Genomic DNA, 18,288 nt, shown 5'->3' on the forward strand with positions numbered 1-18,288 from the left:
CTGAAATCGCTTCTAGAATACAGACAGTTCTAGACTGATTGTACAGTAATTTATTTTAAGATCCTCAAGGAAAACATATTTTTTTCGGAAATACGAATATTCTACTTAAATATGAAAAGAATATTGAAACAGTATATATTTAACTGTAAACTGATGCAAATATTTGCAATAAAAGATTAATTGCTTTGTACTACGAGAGCAAAATTGTCCATCGATTTCACTTTTTTCTACCAAGTTGATGTGATGCACACGTATATTTTAGATTCTAATGCATGTTTTTGTTACAGTTACTCATATTTATGATGCTATATATACTTTGAAGATGTTCAAAGCACTTTGTAGATATAGGAGTAAACAAATGATGAGAAAAGTTACCGTAGGCAAGACCGTCCTGTTAGCCAGTTTGGAAATCAACGCTTCGAAAATCGTGAATTTTGGATAGCGTACAGAATAGTATCTACACTGTGTATGTGTACTTCTTTGATCTGATAAAATCAATTTATCCATTTTAAAATAATTGGTCAACACTTATAAAGGCTTGCAAATGGCAATGAATTGCAATTTTGATAATTTTTACAAATTTGTATTTTCTTTGAGAATATGTAGAAATGATATTCTAAACCAATATCCAAATTATATTTAGATAATGTATTATAAAGTTTCATCATTCAAATATAAATAAAACTTTATAAGTCAAATAAATTGCAAATTAAAAAAAAAAATAATCATAAAATTTGCAATTAAAATAAAACTTCAACAACAAAGTCGAGCAATAAATGACATTTTTAGTTTATTGTTTTTTGTATGAGGGATAAAAAATACTAAAAGTATGTCATTTACACTATCTCATTCAATTTTACTTCTTTAGTTCATTTAATTTACTAAAACACTTAAGTGACTGAAACAAATACAGTGGGAAGCAGGCTAACCTTTTAAACCGTATCAATATATTTTTTTCTATTTTTAAACAATTCAATTAGTTACATACACACCTCTAACAAAAATTAACCCCAAAGAATAACCATTCTTAAACAAACTTGAAAACAGTGTACAATATTCAAAGAGATCTCTGTGATATAGTAAAAGGTATAATAAGACCACTTCTTTGGACCCTTGAAATTGAAAAGGAAAAGGTATTATTATCTAAGAAATAACATGCTTCAGTTGTAAACAAGATATAATACTGGTTGACATCAGTATCTTTTTAATTTTGTTTTGCCTCTAGGATTAAGGGCATTGAAACTTCTAACATTTAGTGCAACACAGCAAAAACTACCACAAAAAACTTATTTGAAGATCTTTTTAATAATATTTTAAGATATATTAACCTTTAAATTTTATAATGATTTAAATGTTTGAAAAATACCTTTTTGAGTGAAGATCTTACATGTATATAATATTGAATTATTATAACAATCAGTTTTGCATCTGGTGTTAACTTTTACATAATATCAATACCATAAATTTAAATTTTAAATATATGCATAACAGTAATACATTTGTACCAACAAAAAAAGCCAAAGTCATTTCAGTATTGTATAATAATATATTGTATAAACTTTTGAACAAATATAACAAAAACTAACATGTATAATAAAATTAACAGTTTCCAAAAACAGAAACACATTATTAGAAATCAAACAATTTGTGACCATTTAATCAGACAATTAGCTATAATACAGATTCTGTATCTACTTATATTGAAAACCTGTAGATTCTTTATTTTGGAAGGTACTAAATGTATGTGGATTGCATCAAGAATTAAAATGTTTTCGGGGAAGGACAAATTTCTTGTAGGTCTGTATGCAGAATTTGTCAAATCATAAAAACAAAGTGTATATTCTCAATCCACGATAATGGAAATCCTCCTGAATAATGAATCCACAGTATACAAATAAAGTGCATATTTGCAATTAAATTTATTAAAATATCTGTGATACACAGAAAAAAGATTTTATAAAACCCTGATTGAGATTTTAACAATTCTTTTTTAAATTTTAATTCTGAAATTATAAAATAATGCAAAAAATTACAAATATAGTATTATTTATTTTGAAGGTGCCATTTTCAATTAAAATATAACCAAAACTGAACACTTCTTTTCAAAGCACAAAAAACATTAAGAGAAATGAGGACAAACTATTCCATTACCATGGGAGTAGGACAGTAGGAAAAGAGTTTTTATAATTCTCCCACAATCAATATGCTTCCTATAGGAAATTTTGCACACATTTAATAAACTGACAAACACAAATGTCCCACAACAAATGTCTTGCGACAAATGTTTGAAAATAAAACCTGACTTCCTACCCTCCAAAATCCATTTCAGTGGAATACCATGATAGCCCCAATGATTGTAAAACATTTGTTTTTGTTTTTTATTTTCATTCATCTGACATTCACAAATAAATAACTACAGGATTTGCACAATCATATCACAAAATAACAACGTATAACAAAAAATAAAAAAAATAAATACTGAAAAACCAAATGCACAAGTGAGCTGATCCCTTTGAAAACATTTGCCAAATTGATAAAATTCACTGTATCATTGGACAAAGACTCTAAAATGATTTGCACTGAAGATGTTTCAATTCCTCTTCTTCAAGAGAAAACAGTCTAAAATATCATCTGAAGAATTTCATAATTCTTGCAATATTTGCATAATTCAAGATTACTTAGCACTATAAAACAATATGTTAACACAACCTTAATTTCCTGCTTTTTCTCAAGCCAACTTTTAACCAGGCTCTTTTTCTGTAGCTGTACCTTACCTATAGTATTTCAAATCCATGATGTATGTTGTAAAAATATTCAAAACCCTTCATATATGATACATATAAAAATATGTTCCCTTCTACTTCTTGAGTTAAAAAAAGGAAAAAAGGAAAGCAATACAAAACATTTACTTACTTCTCTACCTATTTTAAATACAGAAAACTTACGGAAATTATTGAACCAAATAATGGAATGGTAGAACACGCAAAACTTTGACTCCAATTACATGAACACATTTTACAATTTTGTTTTAAAAACAAATGATTAGGCAGAAATGATGTCAAATTGCACATTAAGTAGCATCATATTGCAAATTCTATCATTGGAATTTAAATCATGGAATTATCTCCCCTTAGAGCTATTTCCCCTTAATTGATTTGCATTAAACAGTATCATTGGAATTTAAATCATTGATTTATCTCCCCTTAGAGCTATTTCCCCTTAATCGTTCTGAATTACACAGTATGATTGGAATTGAAATCATTGATTTATCTTTCCTTAGAGCTATTGCCCATCAATTGTAATGCATTACACAATATCATTGGAATTTAAATCATGGAATTATCTCCCCTTAGAGCGCCCATGAATTCTTTTGCATTACACAATATCATTGGAATTTTAATCATGGAATTATCTCCCCTTAGAGCGCCCATTAATTCTTTTGCATTATACAGTATCATTGGAATTTAAATCATGGAATTATCTCCCCTTAGAGCGCCCATTAATTCTTTTGCATTACACAGTATCATTGGAATTTAAATCATGTAATTTATAAAAATCATTAAGAATTTTGATGACAACATCCATAGCTGTGATATACTGTTCTATATCAGACATCAATGACTGTCTATATAAAGTACCAGTATCCTCCTCTCCTGGCACAGACAAATTAGATATGAACACATCTCTGTAAGGCAAAGCCTTGGCAGCAACCTAGAGGTAGAAAAGATTAAAAAAAATATTACTACATCAATTAGGAAAGTGCTGTATAACAAATACAAATCATATGTATGCACTGTGTGTTTCTGGCTAATACACTATCAAAAATTGGTCTGTTTTCATTGAATTTAGAGAAAAACTATTTGTGTAATTTGTGATGCTGATTCTAAAATTTTCAGTAAAGAGATATATTTTCTATCTAGTCATTGTTTTAGTTAAGAGTCATTATTATTATGTTCAATAAAACTTATTTGAAATTTCAGTGAAATAGGGTTTTATTGAAACCTTCTCCTTTGAGGATCTTGGGACTTTAATGCATTTCTTGGATAATATCTAAAAACGAAAAAGCAAGATCGAACCCCCCAAAAAATGTCTTTAATCAGTGTTCCAACTAATTTAGTGCACTTTGAAAATTAAAGTTGTTCATAAATTCAATGATCAGTCTTTCTATGGTTAATTCTGATGATATAAATACATACAGCAAAGACTCCTCGTACAACCCAGCCATGATAATTCCTTAATGTTTTACTGTAGGCACTGGTCACAGCTTGTGATAAATCAGGTTCTCCTCTTATAATCTCATACAGGAACTCTCGGATAAACTCTAAACCTCTAAAAAACACAATTATTCTTGTTAAAAATAGTTAGGTATTAAAGCTTGGAAAAATAAAACCTATCTTCATGATAAAACTTGTATTGGTATTGTCAAGCCATAAGTATGAATGAAGGGAGATGTGGTGTATAAGTCATCAAGACAGCAACACACCATCAACACCCAAACACACATACATTATTAAATTTTACTTCTTAGTATACAACAAGTTGTAATTATCAAACCAACATACACATGATACAGCTGTTTTAAACTAACATTCATCTATAAACCTAAAACTAATCAAATTTGAGACTACGACTTTCTTATTATGTTTTTTATCTTGTTATATTCCTATAAACTGACAGATCCCTTATTGACAATTTGACAACTAGAAATTGCTTTTGTAAACATTTGCCAACCAGGTGCTCCGCAGGGCGCAGCTTTATACGACCGCAGAGGTCGAACCCTGAACAGTTGGGGCAAGTATGGACAAAACATTCAAGCATGATACAGCTCTGAATTTGGATTGTGATCAAATTTTTGACATTACATGGTTTTTTTTTACACAAAACAAATGCCAAGATTTTACAAATCAATTAAAGATTTCTTCTTCAAACTTTTTAAATCTAAAATTAAATAGTTGACACAGCATAGGTTTCTGACACAGAATGAATGTGGTCTAATGAACTTAAAAGGTTTTTTTTGCCTTTGAGCAAATCACTATGCTGTTGAATATTAATCCTCTCAAAAAAATGTTTGAAGAAATTTTCTTTTTATTTATGAAATCTGAAATGAGAAAAATTTAACCCCCCCCTTTTTTTTCACATCCCCGTTTCCCTTTTTCAAAACTGATATCAATTCAAAATTCTAATGGACTTTGCAACAATAACTACTCATTTAAATACATCATAAAATATTAAGATGTAAAAAAACTGCTTGTTATCACTGAATGGTAAAGATTATTTAAATTTATCAGTTGGTAGTAAAAAGTGTATATACATTGTATATTGTATATAACAAAGATTTAAGTTGATTCTGGACAAAGAAAGATAACTCCAATTAAAAAAAAATCTTGCTATTGCACAAATAGGATATTTTTTGCTTACTATTCTGGACAAAGAAAGATAACTCTAATTAAAAAAAAATTTGCTATTTCACAATATTGTGCAATTAGATATTTCTTGCCATTGCACAATACTGTGCAATTGAAAAGACTTGCTATTGCACAATACTTAATATAATAATTTTAGATCCTGATTTGGACCAACTTGAAAACTGGGCCCATAATCAAAAATCTAAGTACATGTTTAGATTCAGCATATCAAAGAGGCCCAAGAATTCAATTTTTGTTAAAATCAAACTTAGTTTAATTTTGGACCCTTTGGACTTTAATGTAGAATTTGAAATTTGAAAACAGGACCAAAAATGAAGAATCTACATACACAGTTAGATTTGGCATATCAAAGAACCCCAAGGATTCAATGTTTGATGAAATCAAACAAAGTTTAATTTTGGACCCTTTGGACCTTAATGTAGACCAATTTGAAAACTGGACCAAAAAAACTTCAATAATCAAGAATCTAAGTACATTTTTAGATTCAACATATCAAAGAACCCAACCGATTCATTTTTTGTCAAAATCAAACTAAGTTTAATTTTGGACCCTTTGGACCTTAATGTAGACCAATTTGAAAACGGGACCAAAAGTTGAGAATCTACATATACAGTTAGATTCGGCATATCAAAGAACCCACATTAATCAATTTTGATGAAATCAAACAAAGTTTAATTTTGGACCCTTTGGGCCCCTTTTTCCTAAACTGTTGGGACCAAAACTCCCAAAATCAATACCAACCTTCCTTTTATGGTCATAAGCCTTGTGTTTAAATTTCATAGATTTGTATTTACTTATACTAACATTATAGTGCGAAAACCAAGAAAAATGCTTATTTGGGTCCCTTTTTGGCCCCTAATTCCTAATCTGTTGGGTCCTAAACTCCCAAAATAAATACCAACCTTCCTTTTGTGGTCATAAACATTGTGTTTAAATTTCATAGATTTCCATTTACTTAACCTACGGTTATTGTGCAAAAACCAAGAAAAATGCTTATTTGGGCCCTTTATTGGCCCCTTATTCCTAAACTATTGAAACCAAAACTCCCAAAATCAATCCCAATCTTTCTTTTGTGGACATAAACCTTGTGTCAAAATTTCATAGATTTCTATTAACTTAAACTAAAGTTATGGTGCGAAAACCAAGAAAATGCTTATTTGGACCCTTTTTGGCCCCTTATTCCTAAAATGTTGGGACCAAAACTCCCAAAATCAATACCAACCTTCCTTTTATGGTCATAAACCTTGTGTTAAAATTTCATAGATTTCTATTCACTTTTACTAAAGTTAGAGTGCGAAAACTAAAAGAATTCGGACGCCGGACGACGACGACGACGACGACGACGACGACGACGCAGACGCCAACGTGATAGCAATATACGACGAAAATTTTTTCAAAATTTGCGGTCGTATAAAAAATGTAAAAAAAGGCAGCAAAAAAACGGAACATTGACTACAAAACACCTCAAGGGTTGATCCAAGCAATCTCCCTAAATTGACTACAAACACATCAAGGGTTGATCCAAGCAAACCCCCTTAATTGACTACAAAACACTTCAAAGGTTGATCCAAGCAAACCCCCTTAATTGACTACAAAACACCTCAAGGGTTGATCCAAGCAAACCCCCTTAATTGACTACAAAACACCTCAAGGGTTGATCCACGCAAACCCCCTTAATTGACTACAAAACACCTCAAGGGTTAATCCAAGCAAACCCCCTTAATTGACTACAAAACACTTCAAGGGTTGATCCACGCAAACCCCCTTAATTGACTACAAAACACCTCAAGGGTTGATCCACGCAAACCCCCTTAATTGACTACAAAACACCTCAAGGGTTGATCCAAGCAAACCCCCTTAATTGACTACAAAACACTTCAAGGGTTGATCCACACAAACCCCCTTAATTGACTACAAAACACCTCAAAGGTTAATCCAAGCAAACCCCCTTAATTGACTGCAAATCACATCAAAGGTTGATCCAAGCAATCTCCCTAAATTGACTACAAAACACCTCAAGGGTTGATCCAAGCAATCCCCATAAATTGACTACAAACACCTAAAGGGTGGATCCATGCAATCTCCCTAAATCTAAATTTAATACAAAACACCTCAATGGTTCATCCAAGCGATCCCCATAAATTGGCTACAAACATCTCAAGGGTTGATTCAAGCAATCTCCCTAAATTGACTACAAAACACCTCAAGGGTTGATTCAAGCAATCCCTATAAATTGACTACAAACACATCAAGGGTTGATCCAAGCAATCCCTATAAATTGACTACAAACACCTCAAGGGTTGATCCAAGCAATCTCCCTAAATCAAAATTGAATACAAAACACATCAAAGGTTGATCCAAGCAATCTCCCTAAATTGACTACAAAACACCTCAAGGATTGATCTGAGCAATCCCTATAAATTGACTACAAACACCTCAAGGGTGGATCCAAGCAATCCCCATAAATTGACTACAAACACATCAAGGGTTGATACAAGCAATCAATATAAATTGACTACAAACACCTCAAGGGTGGATCCAAGCAATCTCCCTAAATTGACTACAAAACACCTCAAGGGTTGATTCAAGCAATCCCTATAAATTGACTACAAACACATCAAGGGTTGATCCAAGCAATCCCTATAAATTGACTACAAACACCTCAAGGGTTGATCCAAGCAATCTACCTAAATCAAAATTGAATACAAAACACATCAAAGGTTGATCCAAGCAATCTCCCTAAATTGACTACAAAACACCTCAAGGATTGATCTGAGCAATCCCTATAAATTGACTACAAACACCTCAAGGGTGGATCCAAGCAATCCCCATAAATTGACTACAAACACATCAAGGGTTGATCCAAGCAATCCCTATAAATTGACTACAAACACCTCAAGGGTGGATCCAAGCAATCTCCCTAAATCAAAATTGAATACAAAACACCTCAATGGTTGATTCAAGCAATCTCCCTAAATTGACTACAAGACACCTCAAGGGTTGATCCACGCAATCCCCCTAAATTGACTACAAAACACCTCAAAGGTTGATCCAAGCGATCCCCATAAATTGACTACAAAACACCTCAAGGATTGATCCAAGCAATCTCCCTAAATTGACTACAAAACACCTCAAAGGTTGATCCAAGCAATCCCCATAAATTGGCTACAAAACACATCAACGGTTGATCCACGCAATCCCCCTAAATTGACTACAAACACCTCAAGGGTTGATCCACGAAATCCCCCTAAATTGACGACAAAACACATCAAGGATTGATCCAAGCAATCTCCCTAAATTGACTACAAACACCTCAAGGGTGGATCCAAGCAATCTCCCTAAATTGACTACAAAACACCTCAAGGGTTGATTCAAGCAATCCCTATAAATTGACTACAAACACATCAAGGGTTGATCCAAGCAATCCCTATAAATTGACTACAAACACCTCAAGGGTTGATCCAAGCAATCTCCCTAAATCAAAATTGAATACAAAACACATCAAAGGTTGATCCAAGCAATCTCCCTAAATTGACTACAAAACACCTCAAGGATTGATCTGAGCAATCCCTATAAATTGACTACAAACACCTCAAGGGTGGATCCAAGCAATCCCCATAAATTGACTACAAACACATCAAGGGTTGATCCAAGCAATCCCTATAAATTGACTACAAACACCTCAAGGGTGGATCCAAGCAATCTCCCTAAATTGACTACAAAACACCTCAAGGGTTGATTCAAGCAATCCCTATAAATTGACTACAAACACATCAAGGGTTGATCCAAGCAATCCCTATAAATTGACTACAAACACCTCAAGGGTTGATCCAAGCAATCTCCCTAAATCAAAATTGAATACAAAACACATCAAAGGTTGATCCAAGCAATCTCCCTAAATTGACTACAAAACACCTCAAGGATTGATCTGAGCAATCCCTATAAATTGACTACAAACACCTCAAGGGTGGATCCAAGCAATCCCCATAAATTGACTACAAACACATCAAGGGTTGATCCAAGCAATTCCTATAAATTGACTACAAACACCTCAAGGGTGGATCCAAGCAATCTCCCTAAATCAAAATTGAATACAAAACACCTCAATGGTTGATTCAAGCAATCTCCCTAAATTGACTACAAGACACCTCAAGGGTTGATCCACGCAATCCCCCTAAATTGACTACAAAACACCTCAAAGGTTGATCCAAGCGATCCCCATAAATTGACTACAAAACACCTCAAGGATTGATCCAAGCAATCTCCCTAAATTGACTACAAAACACCTCAAAGGTTGATCCAAGCAATCCCCATAAATTGGCTACAAAACACATCAACGGTTGATCCACGCAATCCCCCTAAATTGACTACAAACACCTCAAGGGTTGATCCACGAAATCCCCCTAAATTGACGACAAAACACATCAAGGATTGATCCAAGCAATCTCCCTAAATTGACTATAAAACACCTCAAAGGTTGATCCAAGCGATCCCCATAAATTGGCTACAAACATCTCAAGGGTTGATTCAAGCAATCTCCCTAAATTGACTACAAAACACCTCAAGGATTGATCCAAGCAATCTCCCTGAGTTACTGTTACTAACTGACCTTTTCATCCACAGTGATGCCATTGTAGCTGGGTTACTATTACTAACTGAACTTTTCATCTAGAGTAATGCCATTGTAGCTGAGTTACTATTATTAACTGACCTTTTCATCCATAGTAATGCCATTGTAGCTAAGTTACTATTACTAACTGACCTTTTCATCCACAGTAATGCCATTGTAGCTGAGTTACTATTACTAACTGACCTTTTCATCCACAGTAATGCCATTGTAGCTGAGTTACTATTACTAACTGAACTTTTCATCCACAGTGATGCCATTGTAGCTAAGTTACTATTACTAACTGACCTTTTCATCCACAGTAATGCCATTGTAGCTGAGTTACTATTACTAACTGACCTTTTCATCCACAGTAATGCCATTGTAGCTGAGTTACTATTACTAACTGACCTTTTCATCCACAGTAATGCCATTGTAGCTGAGTTACTATTACTAACTGACCTTTTCATCCACAGTAATGCCATTGTAGCTGAGTTACTATTACTAACTGAACTTTTCATCCACAGTAATGCCATTGTAGCTGAGTTACTATTACTAACTGAACTTTTCATCCACAGTGATGCCATTGTAGCTAAGTTACTATTACTAACTGAACTTTTCATCCACAGTAATGCCATTGTAGCTGAGTTACTATTACTAACTGACCTTTTCATCCACAGTAATGCCATTGTAGCTGAGTTACTATTACTAACTGACCTTTTCATCCACAGTAATGCCATTGTAGCTGAGTTACTATTACTAACTGAACTTTTCATCCACAGTGATGCCATTGTAGCTAAGTTACTATTACTAACTGACCTTTTCATCCACAGTAATGCCATTGTAGCTGAGTTACTATTACTAACTGACCTTTTCATCCACAGTAATGCCATTGTAGCTGAGTTACTATTACTAACTGACCTTTTCATCCACAGTAATGCCATTGTAGCTGAGTTACTATTACTAACTGAACTTTTCATCCACAGTGATGCCATTGTAGCTAAGTTACTATTACTAACTGACCTTTTCATCCACAGTAATGCCATTGTAGCTGAGTTACTATTACTAACTGACCTTTTCATCCACAGTAATGCCATTGTAGCTGAGTTACTATTACTAACTGAACTTTTCATCCACAGTAATGCCATTGTAGCTGAGTTACTATTACTAACTGACATTTTCATCCACAGTAATGCCATTGTAGCTGAGTTACTATTACTAACTGAACTTTTCATCCACAGTAATGCCATTGTAGCTGAGTTACTATTACTAACTGACATTTTCATCCACAGTAATGCCATTGTAGCTGAGTTACTATTACTAACTGACCTTTTCATCCACAGTAATGCCATTGTAGCTGAGTTACTATTACTAACTGAACTTTTCATCCACAGTGATGCCATTGTAGCTAAGTTACTATTACTAACTGACCTTTTCATCCACAGTAATGCCATTGTAGCTGAGTTACTATTACTAACTGACCTTTTCATCCACAGCAATGCCACTGTAGCTGAGTTACTATTACTAACTGAACTTTTCATCCACAGTAATGCCATTGTAGCTGAGTTACTATTACTAACTGACATTTTCATCCACAGTAATGCCATTGTAGCTGAGTTACTATTACTAACTGACCTTTTCATCCACAGTAATGCCATTGTAGCTGAGTTAGAGAGAAGATGTTGTTTCTTACTGAGTTCTGTTAGCACCATTTTCTGAAGTGTAGTAAACCCTGCTGTATTGGTGGAATATTTCTGATGAATTTTCTACAAGTGAGAAAAAAAAGTTTATTTAAATTATGGCAGACCATTTAAATTATAGAATTAAAAAGTTAAACTCTGGACTAAATGTATATAATATAATAAATCTCCAAATTATAAGAGATTGGAAATATTATTATATATAGCTTATATGAAATCTTGAAACAGATCTACTTTATTCATATAGATAGTACAAAGGACGAAGAATTCAATATACAGCTAAAAATCATTGAAGATATGTTTTTGTCTTGTATATTGTAAGAGGATTTACCCTGATGTTGCCTTGGAAATCCATCTTCACTGGTGCAAAGGCTGTAGCATTAAACTTATCTACAAATACAAACTTCAGTATAATTCATGAATTCATGAAAACAATTGTTATAGGTTAATACAGTTAACTCTCGTTGTCTCGAACTCGGTTGACTCGAAATTTCGGATGAGTCGAAGTTTTCACGTGGTCCCGAACTTTGTTCCATATAAATGTATGTAATTCGACTCCTGATGAGTCGAAATTGGATGTGTCGAAATTTCGGTTGAGTCGAACTATATTTACGATCCCAAGGTTAACAAAAGCATTCAAAATTCATTATTTATCTCGAACTAATACACATATGTCAAAACATGACCTCCAGCATTTAAATGGATTGAAGAGTTAATCTGACAATACACGTGTAAATAAATTTCCAGTCACTGACCACTGTATTGATTTATGACATGCTTTTTCCACGAGTGTTTACCTAAGATTATCTTTTATAGAATTTTTATAAATAATTAGTGATACATTGTTAATGTTCATGAAAAAGTATTTAAAATATTTACAAAACAATTAATTGTGATTTACACTTATGAGCTTGGGTGTGTATAAAGTAAGGATTATGACTTCCGTTGATGATCACCTAAAAACTACTCAATCGGCGTCTTTAATCTTGTTGTATTTTCTTTTATTAAAAGAAAGAGTGAGATAAAACAAAATGAAGAGGAATCTGAAATTTCTAAAGTCTTTTGTATCCGAGAATAAACAATTTTGTCAACTTTAAACGACCTGAATAACGAAACTATCGATTGGAAATTACTCTCTCGGATAAAAGCCATAGGAAACAATTGTAACTGAAACAATTGAATAAGTAAAACAATGTTATTATAATAACGAAAAACCATGACATACAAATACATCGATCTGATACCAGAATATCGATCCCCTTCCCATATTCACCCGGATTTATTTTAGATTTACCTTGCTAAGCAAGAGTTGTGTCCCTTGTTCAGTTAAACTTCCGGTTTTAGTTTGAGTCGAACTATGTGTATCTCGAAATATTTCTCCGGTCCGGCTGACTTCGAGATAACGAGAGTCGACTGTACATGGTTATCAATGCACATAGTCATTTAACTGTTGCATTTTCATATTGGGGATTTTAAGAAGTGTATATTATATAATCTAACCAGATGCTCCCCAGGGCGCAGCTTTATACAACCGCAGAGGTTGAACCCTGAACGGTTGGAGCTAGTATGGACACAACATTCAAACTGGATACAGCTCTGAATTTGGATTGTGATTAAATAGTGGACACAGCATAGGTTTAGGACACAGAATGAATGTGGTCTAATGAACTTAAAATGTTTTTGAGCAATTCACTATGCTGTTGAACATTAATCCTTTGATATTTGAAGAAATTTCTTTTTCATTTCTGAAATCTGAAATAAGAAAAAATGAACCCCACCAATTTTTTTTCACCTCCCCCTTTCCCTTATTCCAAAAATCTCAATTCAAATTTCTAATGGAGTTTTCAACAATAACTACTCATTTAAATACATCATGAAATATAAAATGTCATACAGTCATGATTTAAGTTGATTTAACTACTATTCTGGACAAAGAAAGATAACTTCAATGCAACATTTTATATTGGCAAACTTCCAATGAAGTTCATTAAACTAAAGTTTTTGGCAAATTTCCAATGGAATTTATTAATAATAAAGTTTTTGGCAAATATCCAATATACATAATTTAAGAGCAGTTTAGGTGAGATATTAAAATGAGTTTCAATTACCAACCTTACACTGCTTTAAAATTATGTTTTGTACTTAAGAAATTGTCCATTAACCTGGAAACCCTCCCCCCCCCCTTTTTTTGTACCTTATTCCTTAACGGTTTGAGCCATAACTCCCAAAAACAATTCTTACCATCCTTTTGTGGTATTCCAATATCCAAAATCTAAATACATGGGTAGATTCATCATATCAAAGAACCCCAAGAATTCAATTTTTGATAAAATCAAATAAAGTTCAATTTTGAACCCTTTAGACCTCAATGTGGACCAATTTGATAACCGGTCCTAAATATAAAAAATCTAAATACATGGTTAGATTCAGCATATTGAAGAACCCCATATATTGAATTTTTGTTGAAATCAAACAAAGTTTAATTTTGGACCCTTTTGGCCCCTAATTCATTGGGACCAAAACTCCCAAAATCAACCCAATCCTTCCTTTTGTGGTCATAAACCTTGTGTTAAAATTTCATAGATTTCTATTAACTTATACTAAAGTTATTGTACAAAAACCAAGAAAAATGCTTATTTTGGGACCTGTTTTTGGCCCCTAATTCCTAAACTGTTGGGACTTAAAACTCCTAAAATCAATCCCAACCTTCCTTTTGTGGTCATAGACCTTATGTTAAAATTTCATAGATTTCTGTTTTCTTATACATGTACTAAAGTTATTGTGCGAAAACCAAGAAAAATGCTTATTTGGACCATTTTTGGCCCCTAATTCCTAAACTGTTGGGACCAAAACACCCAAAATCACTCCCAACCTTCCTTTTATGGTCATAAACCTTGTGTTTAAATTTCATAAGATTTCTATTTACTTTTACTAAAGTTAGAGTGCGAAAACCAAATGTCTTTGGACGACGACGACGACAACGCCAATGTGATACCAATATATGACCAAAAAATTTTCAATTTTTGCGGTCATATAAAAAGGTTGTGAAGACACATTTAAAAATAACCAAAATGAAAAGGATGTTGAAATCTTTAAATAATTAAAATGAGATTGTGCATTATAGATATGCTAATGTGGTTTGAATTTAAAACATGACGTCCCTACTCTTAACACATTTTTATTTATCATAAAATTCTATATAGGAGATGTTTCAGAAAAAAAACCCAATTGCTTACAAATTTCAAATCAAATCTAAATTGTGAGATGTTTTGTGGAATTTTAAGATTTAAGTAATGGGATGATTGATCAATGTCTTAGGGCAAACAATTCATGTATATTTCAACATGTGCAGTCTCCTGGTGCACTTTTTATTTTGATTGTTGAACATGTTGAATAATAAAACAAAATGGGATTAAAATGATTGCAATTTCAGGAAATGCTACATACTCATAATGCTATACAAATTTCATATGCAAGTTTTTATTTCTGTGAAACCAATCCCCTCACAATTTCAGCAATAATAAAAACATCTGAAAATTTCTCAATTTACAGTAGTATATACTATATTTATTTTACAGCATTTTTTCTGTAATATTTAGATTCAAATGATTCACACATAAATTCTTACCAAACAAGGGTAAAATAGACTTTGCTGCCAGAAGGAATTCTTCTACTGGAATGCTTCCATCAGTATCCAAGTGGAGGTCCATAAAACTAAAAAAGAGAAGATATTTACTACATCAGTATCCAAGTGGAGGTCCATAAAACTAAAACAAGAGAAGATATTTACTCCATCAGTATCCAAGTGGAGGTCCATAAAACTAAAACAAGAGAAGATATTTACTCCATCAGTATCCAAGTGGAGGTCCATAAAACTAAAACAAGAGAAGATATTTACTCCATCAGTATCCAAGTGGAGGTCCATAAAACTAAAACAAGAGAAGAAATTTACTCCATATGATCAGTATCCAAGTGGAGGTCCATAAAACTAAAACAAGAGAAGATATTTACTCCATCAGTATCCAAGTGGAGGTCCATAAAACTAAAACAAGAGAAGATATTTACTCCATCAGTATCCAAGTGGAGGTCCATAAAACTAAAACAAGAGAAGATATTTACTCCATCAGTATCCAAGTGGAGGTCCATAAAACTAAAACAAGAGAAGATATTTACTCCATCAGTATCCAAGTGGAGGTCCATAAAACTAAAACAAGAGAAGATATGTAGGACTCGGAACCGCGATGGTACTCCGAACCGCGATGGTCACGCTGAAGTGCGATGGTCCACGCTGAAGTGCGTTGGTTAATACGCTGAAGTGCGATGGTGACATTGTGACGTTAACTAGTTGATAACTATACGCCGAAGTGCGATGATGGTTACGCTGAAGTAGGATGGTCTTCCTGTGACATTGGAAAAAAAGCAAAATGTATATACAAGCTGGTTAAATGAAATAATATCATAACGATTTGAGAAAATGTATAGCCCTTAGCCTCGAATTATGAAGATTTTAATTTTCTGTTTATGTCAAACAAAACTTAAGGCTTTAAATTTTGATTTTTTTAATCTAATTTTAAAATATGCTAATTCTCCGATTAGCACGCAGTAGTTGAGAGTAAAATATGCCGTTCAAGACGAAAAAAAAAAGATACAGCGTGTAGGTCTGTATAATAGTACCTAGAAGGGTCCATCTCATTTTATTATATATTACGACAAAACTTAGAAATTGCTCACAACAATTATTCATCCATTTATATATACCCGATTGCACACGGAGTAAAAAAACACTTTGTGCATTTATGTATGACAAATAGCGATCCTTGTTGATTATTCCACGAAAAAATTAGGTGATGACAAATTGGGAAGTACATGTAGGGATCAGTTACATTGTAGGTCAATTTTGGCCTAACATGTTGTAAAACATCAACACTGCAACCACTATAAAAAAAAAAAAAAAAGACTAGAATGACAGTGTTCTTACAAATCAGGATTCATCATCATAGCAACTTGATATAGCAAAAAACATTACTAGTACAATAGTACATTTTTTTTCTATTAAATTGTCGACATAGAATCACGAGACTTTTACTTAAAGGTAAATCCAAATTAATATTTAGATCAATATGCTTTATTTATTTGTTTTTGGTTTGTGGCATAATTCCTAACACTGGTTTTCCGATATGCAGACCAAGTTCATCCATCAGCTGCTTTGCTCTCAATGATTTGTTGCACGACTAGTTTGTAACCTCAACTTATAATGCTCAAAACTCTTCGGAACTTGAATAGTTCGGTACTTTCTTTTCCCCTTCGTTTCCTTTGTTAACATGAAACCTTCATCTACACAACCCTATCGTCCTGCCTGCGAATCTATGTTGTATTTTACTAAGGCGAAACGTCACAATATGCTAACGTCAGACCAAACCATCGCACCTCAGCAAAAGGACCATCGTACTTCGACGTGGACCATCGCACTTCAGCGTGACCATCGCACTTCAGCGTCCCCATCGCACCTCCGAGTCCTACAGATATTTACTCCATCAGTATCCAAGTGGAGGTCCATAAAACTAAAACAAGAGAAGATATTTACTCCATCAGTATCCAAGTGGAGGTCCATAAAACTAAAACAAGAGAAGATATTTACTCCATCAGTATCCAAGTGGAGGTCCATAAAACTAAAACAAGAGAAGATATTTACTCCATCAGTATCCAAGTGGAGGTCCATAAAACTAAAACAAGAGAAGATATTTACTCCATCAGTATCCAAGTGGAGGTCCATAAAACTAAAACAAGAGAAGAAATTTACTCCATATGATCAGTATCCAAGTGGAGGTCCATAAAACTAAAACAAGAGAAGATATTTACTCCATCAGTATCCAAGTGGAGGTCCATAAAACTAAAACAAGAGAAGATATTTACTCCATCAGTATCCAAGTGGAGGTCCATAAAACTAAAACAAGAGAAGAAATTTACTCCATCAGTATCCAAGTGGAGGTCCATAAAACTAAAACAAGAGAAGATATTTACTGAATGCTTCCATCAGTATCCAAGTGGAGGTCCATAAAACTAAAACAAGAGAAGATATTTACTCCAACAGTATCCAAGTGGAGGTCCATAAAACTAAAACAAGAGAAGATATTTACTCCATCAGTATCCAAGTGGAGGTCCATAAAACTAAAACAAGAGAAGATATTTACTAAATGCTTCCATCAGTATCCAAGTGGAGGTCCATAAAACTAAAACAACAGAAGATATCAACTGAAATCTCTTGTCTGCTTTACGTATCTTGTTTTTATGGTGAAAGTCAATTATCCAGAATAATGATGTTAAGATCAACCCTGCCCGACATTTACTTCTTACAATCATTCTATGCACCGATAAACTTGACCTATTGAATATGGTATCTGAGAAATTCATCACAAAAACAAAAAAAAAGCTGACAGATAAACCATGAAAAAAATTAAGTCAGGATCAGATAAACCTTACCAGTAAACATGTACACCATAAATATATTTTATCTTGCCTTGTGTTTATAGTATCTGAGAAACAAAACCTTGTCAGA

General features: G+C 33.3%; 1 protein-coding gene across 1 annotated transcript in view; it reads right to left on the bottom strand.

The window, feature by feature from the left end:
- Nucleotides 1–1,289: 1,289 nt before the first annotated feature.
- The window catches only part of LOC139502405 (pleckstrin homology domain-containing family A member 8-like), a 37,492-nt gene continuing 20,493 nt past the window's right edge, over nt 1,290–18,288 (bottom strand). The window contains exons 8-12 of the mRNA XM_071291852.1: nt 15,361–15,446; nt 12,064–12,122; nt 11,668–11,798; nt 4,197–4,329; nt 1,290–3,711 (exon numbers count right to left, since the gene is read on the bottom strand). Coding sequence (XP_071147953.1) covers nt 3,514–3,711; nt 4,197–4,329; nt 11,668–11,798; nt 12,064–12,122; nt 15,361–15,446 — 607 coding nt within the window. The 3' untranslated portion in view covers nt 1,290–3,513. The remainder of the gene's footprint in view (nt 3,712–4,196; nt 4,330–11,667; nt 11,799–12,063; nt 12,123–15,360; nt 15,447–18,288) is intronic.

The sequence above is a fragment of the Mytilus edulis genome, chromosome 14 (assembly GCF_963676685.1).
Source record: "Mytilus edulis chromosome 14, xbMytEdul2.2, whole genome shotgun sequence".
NCBI classification, from domain to species: domain Eukaryota; kingdom Metazoa; phylum Mollusca; class Bivalvia; order Mytilida; family Mytilidae; genus Mytilus; species Mytilus edulis.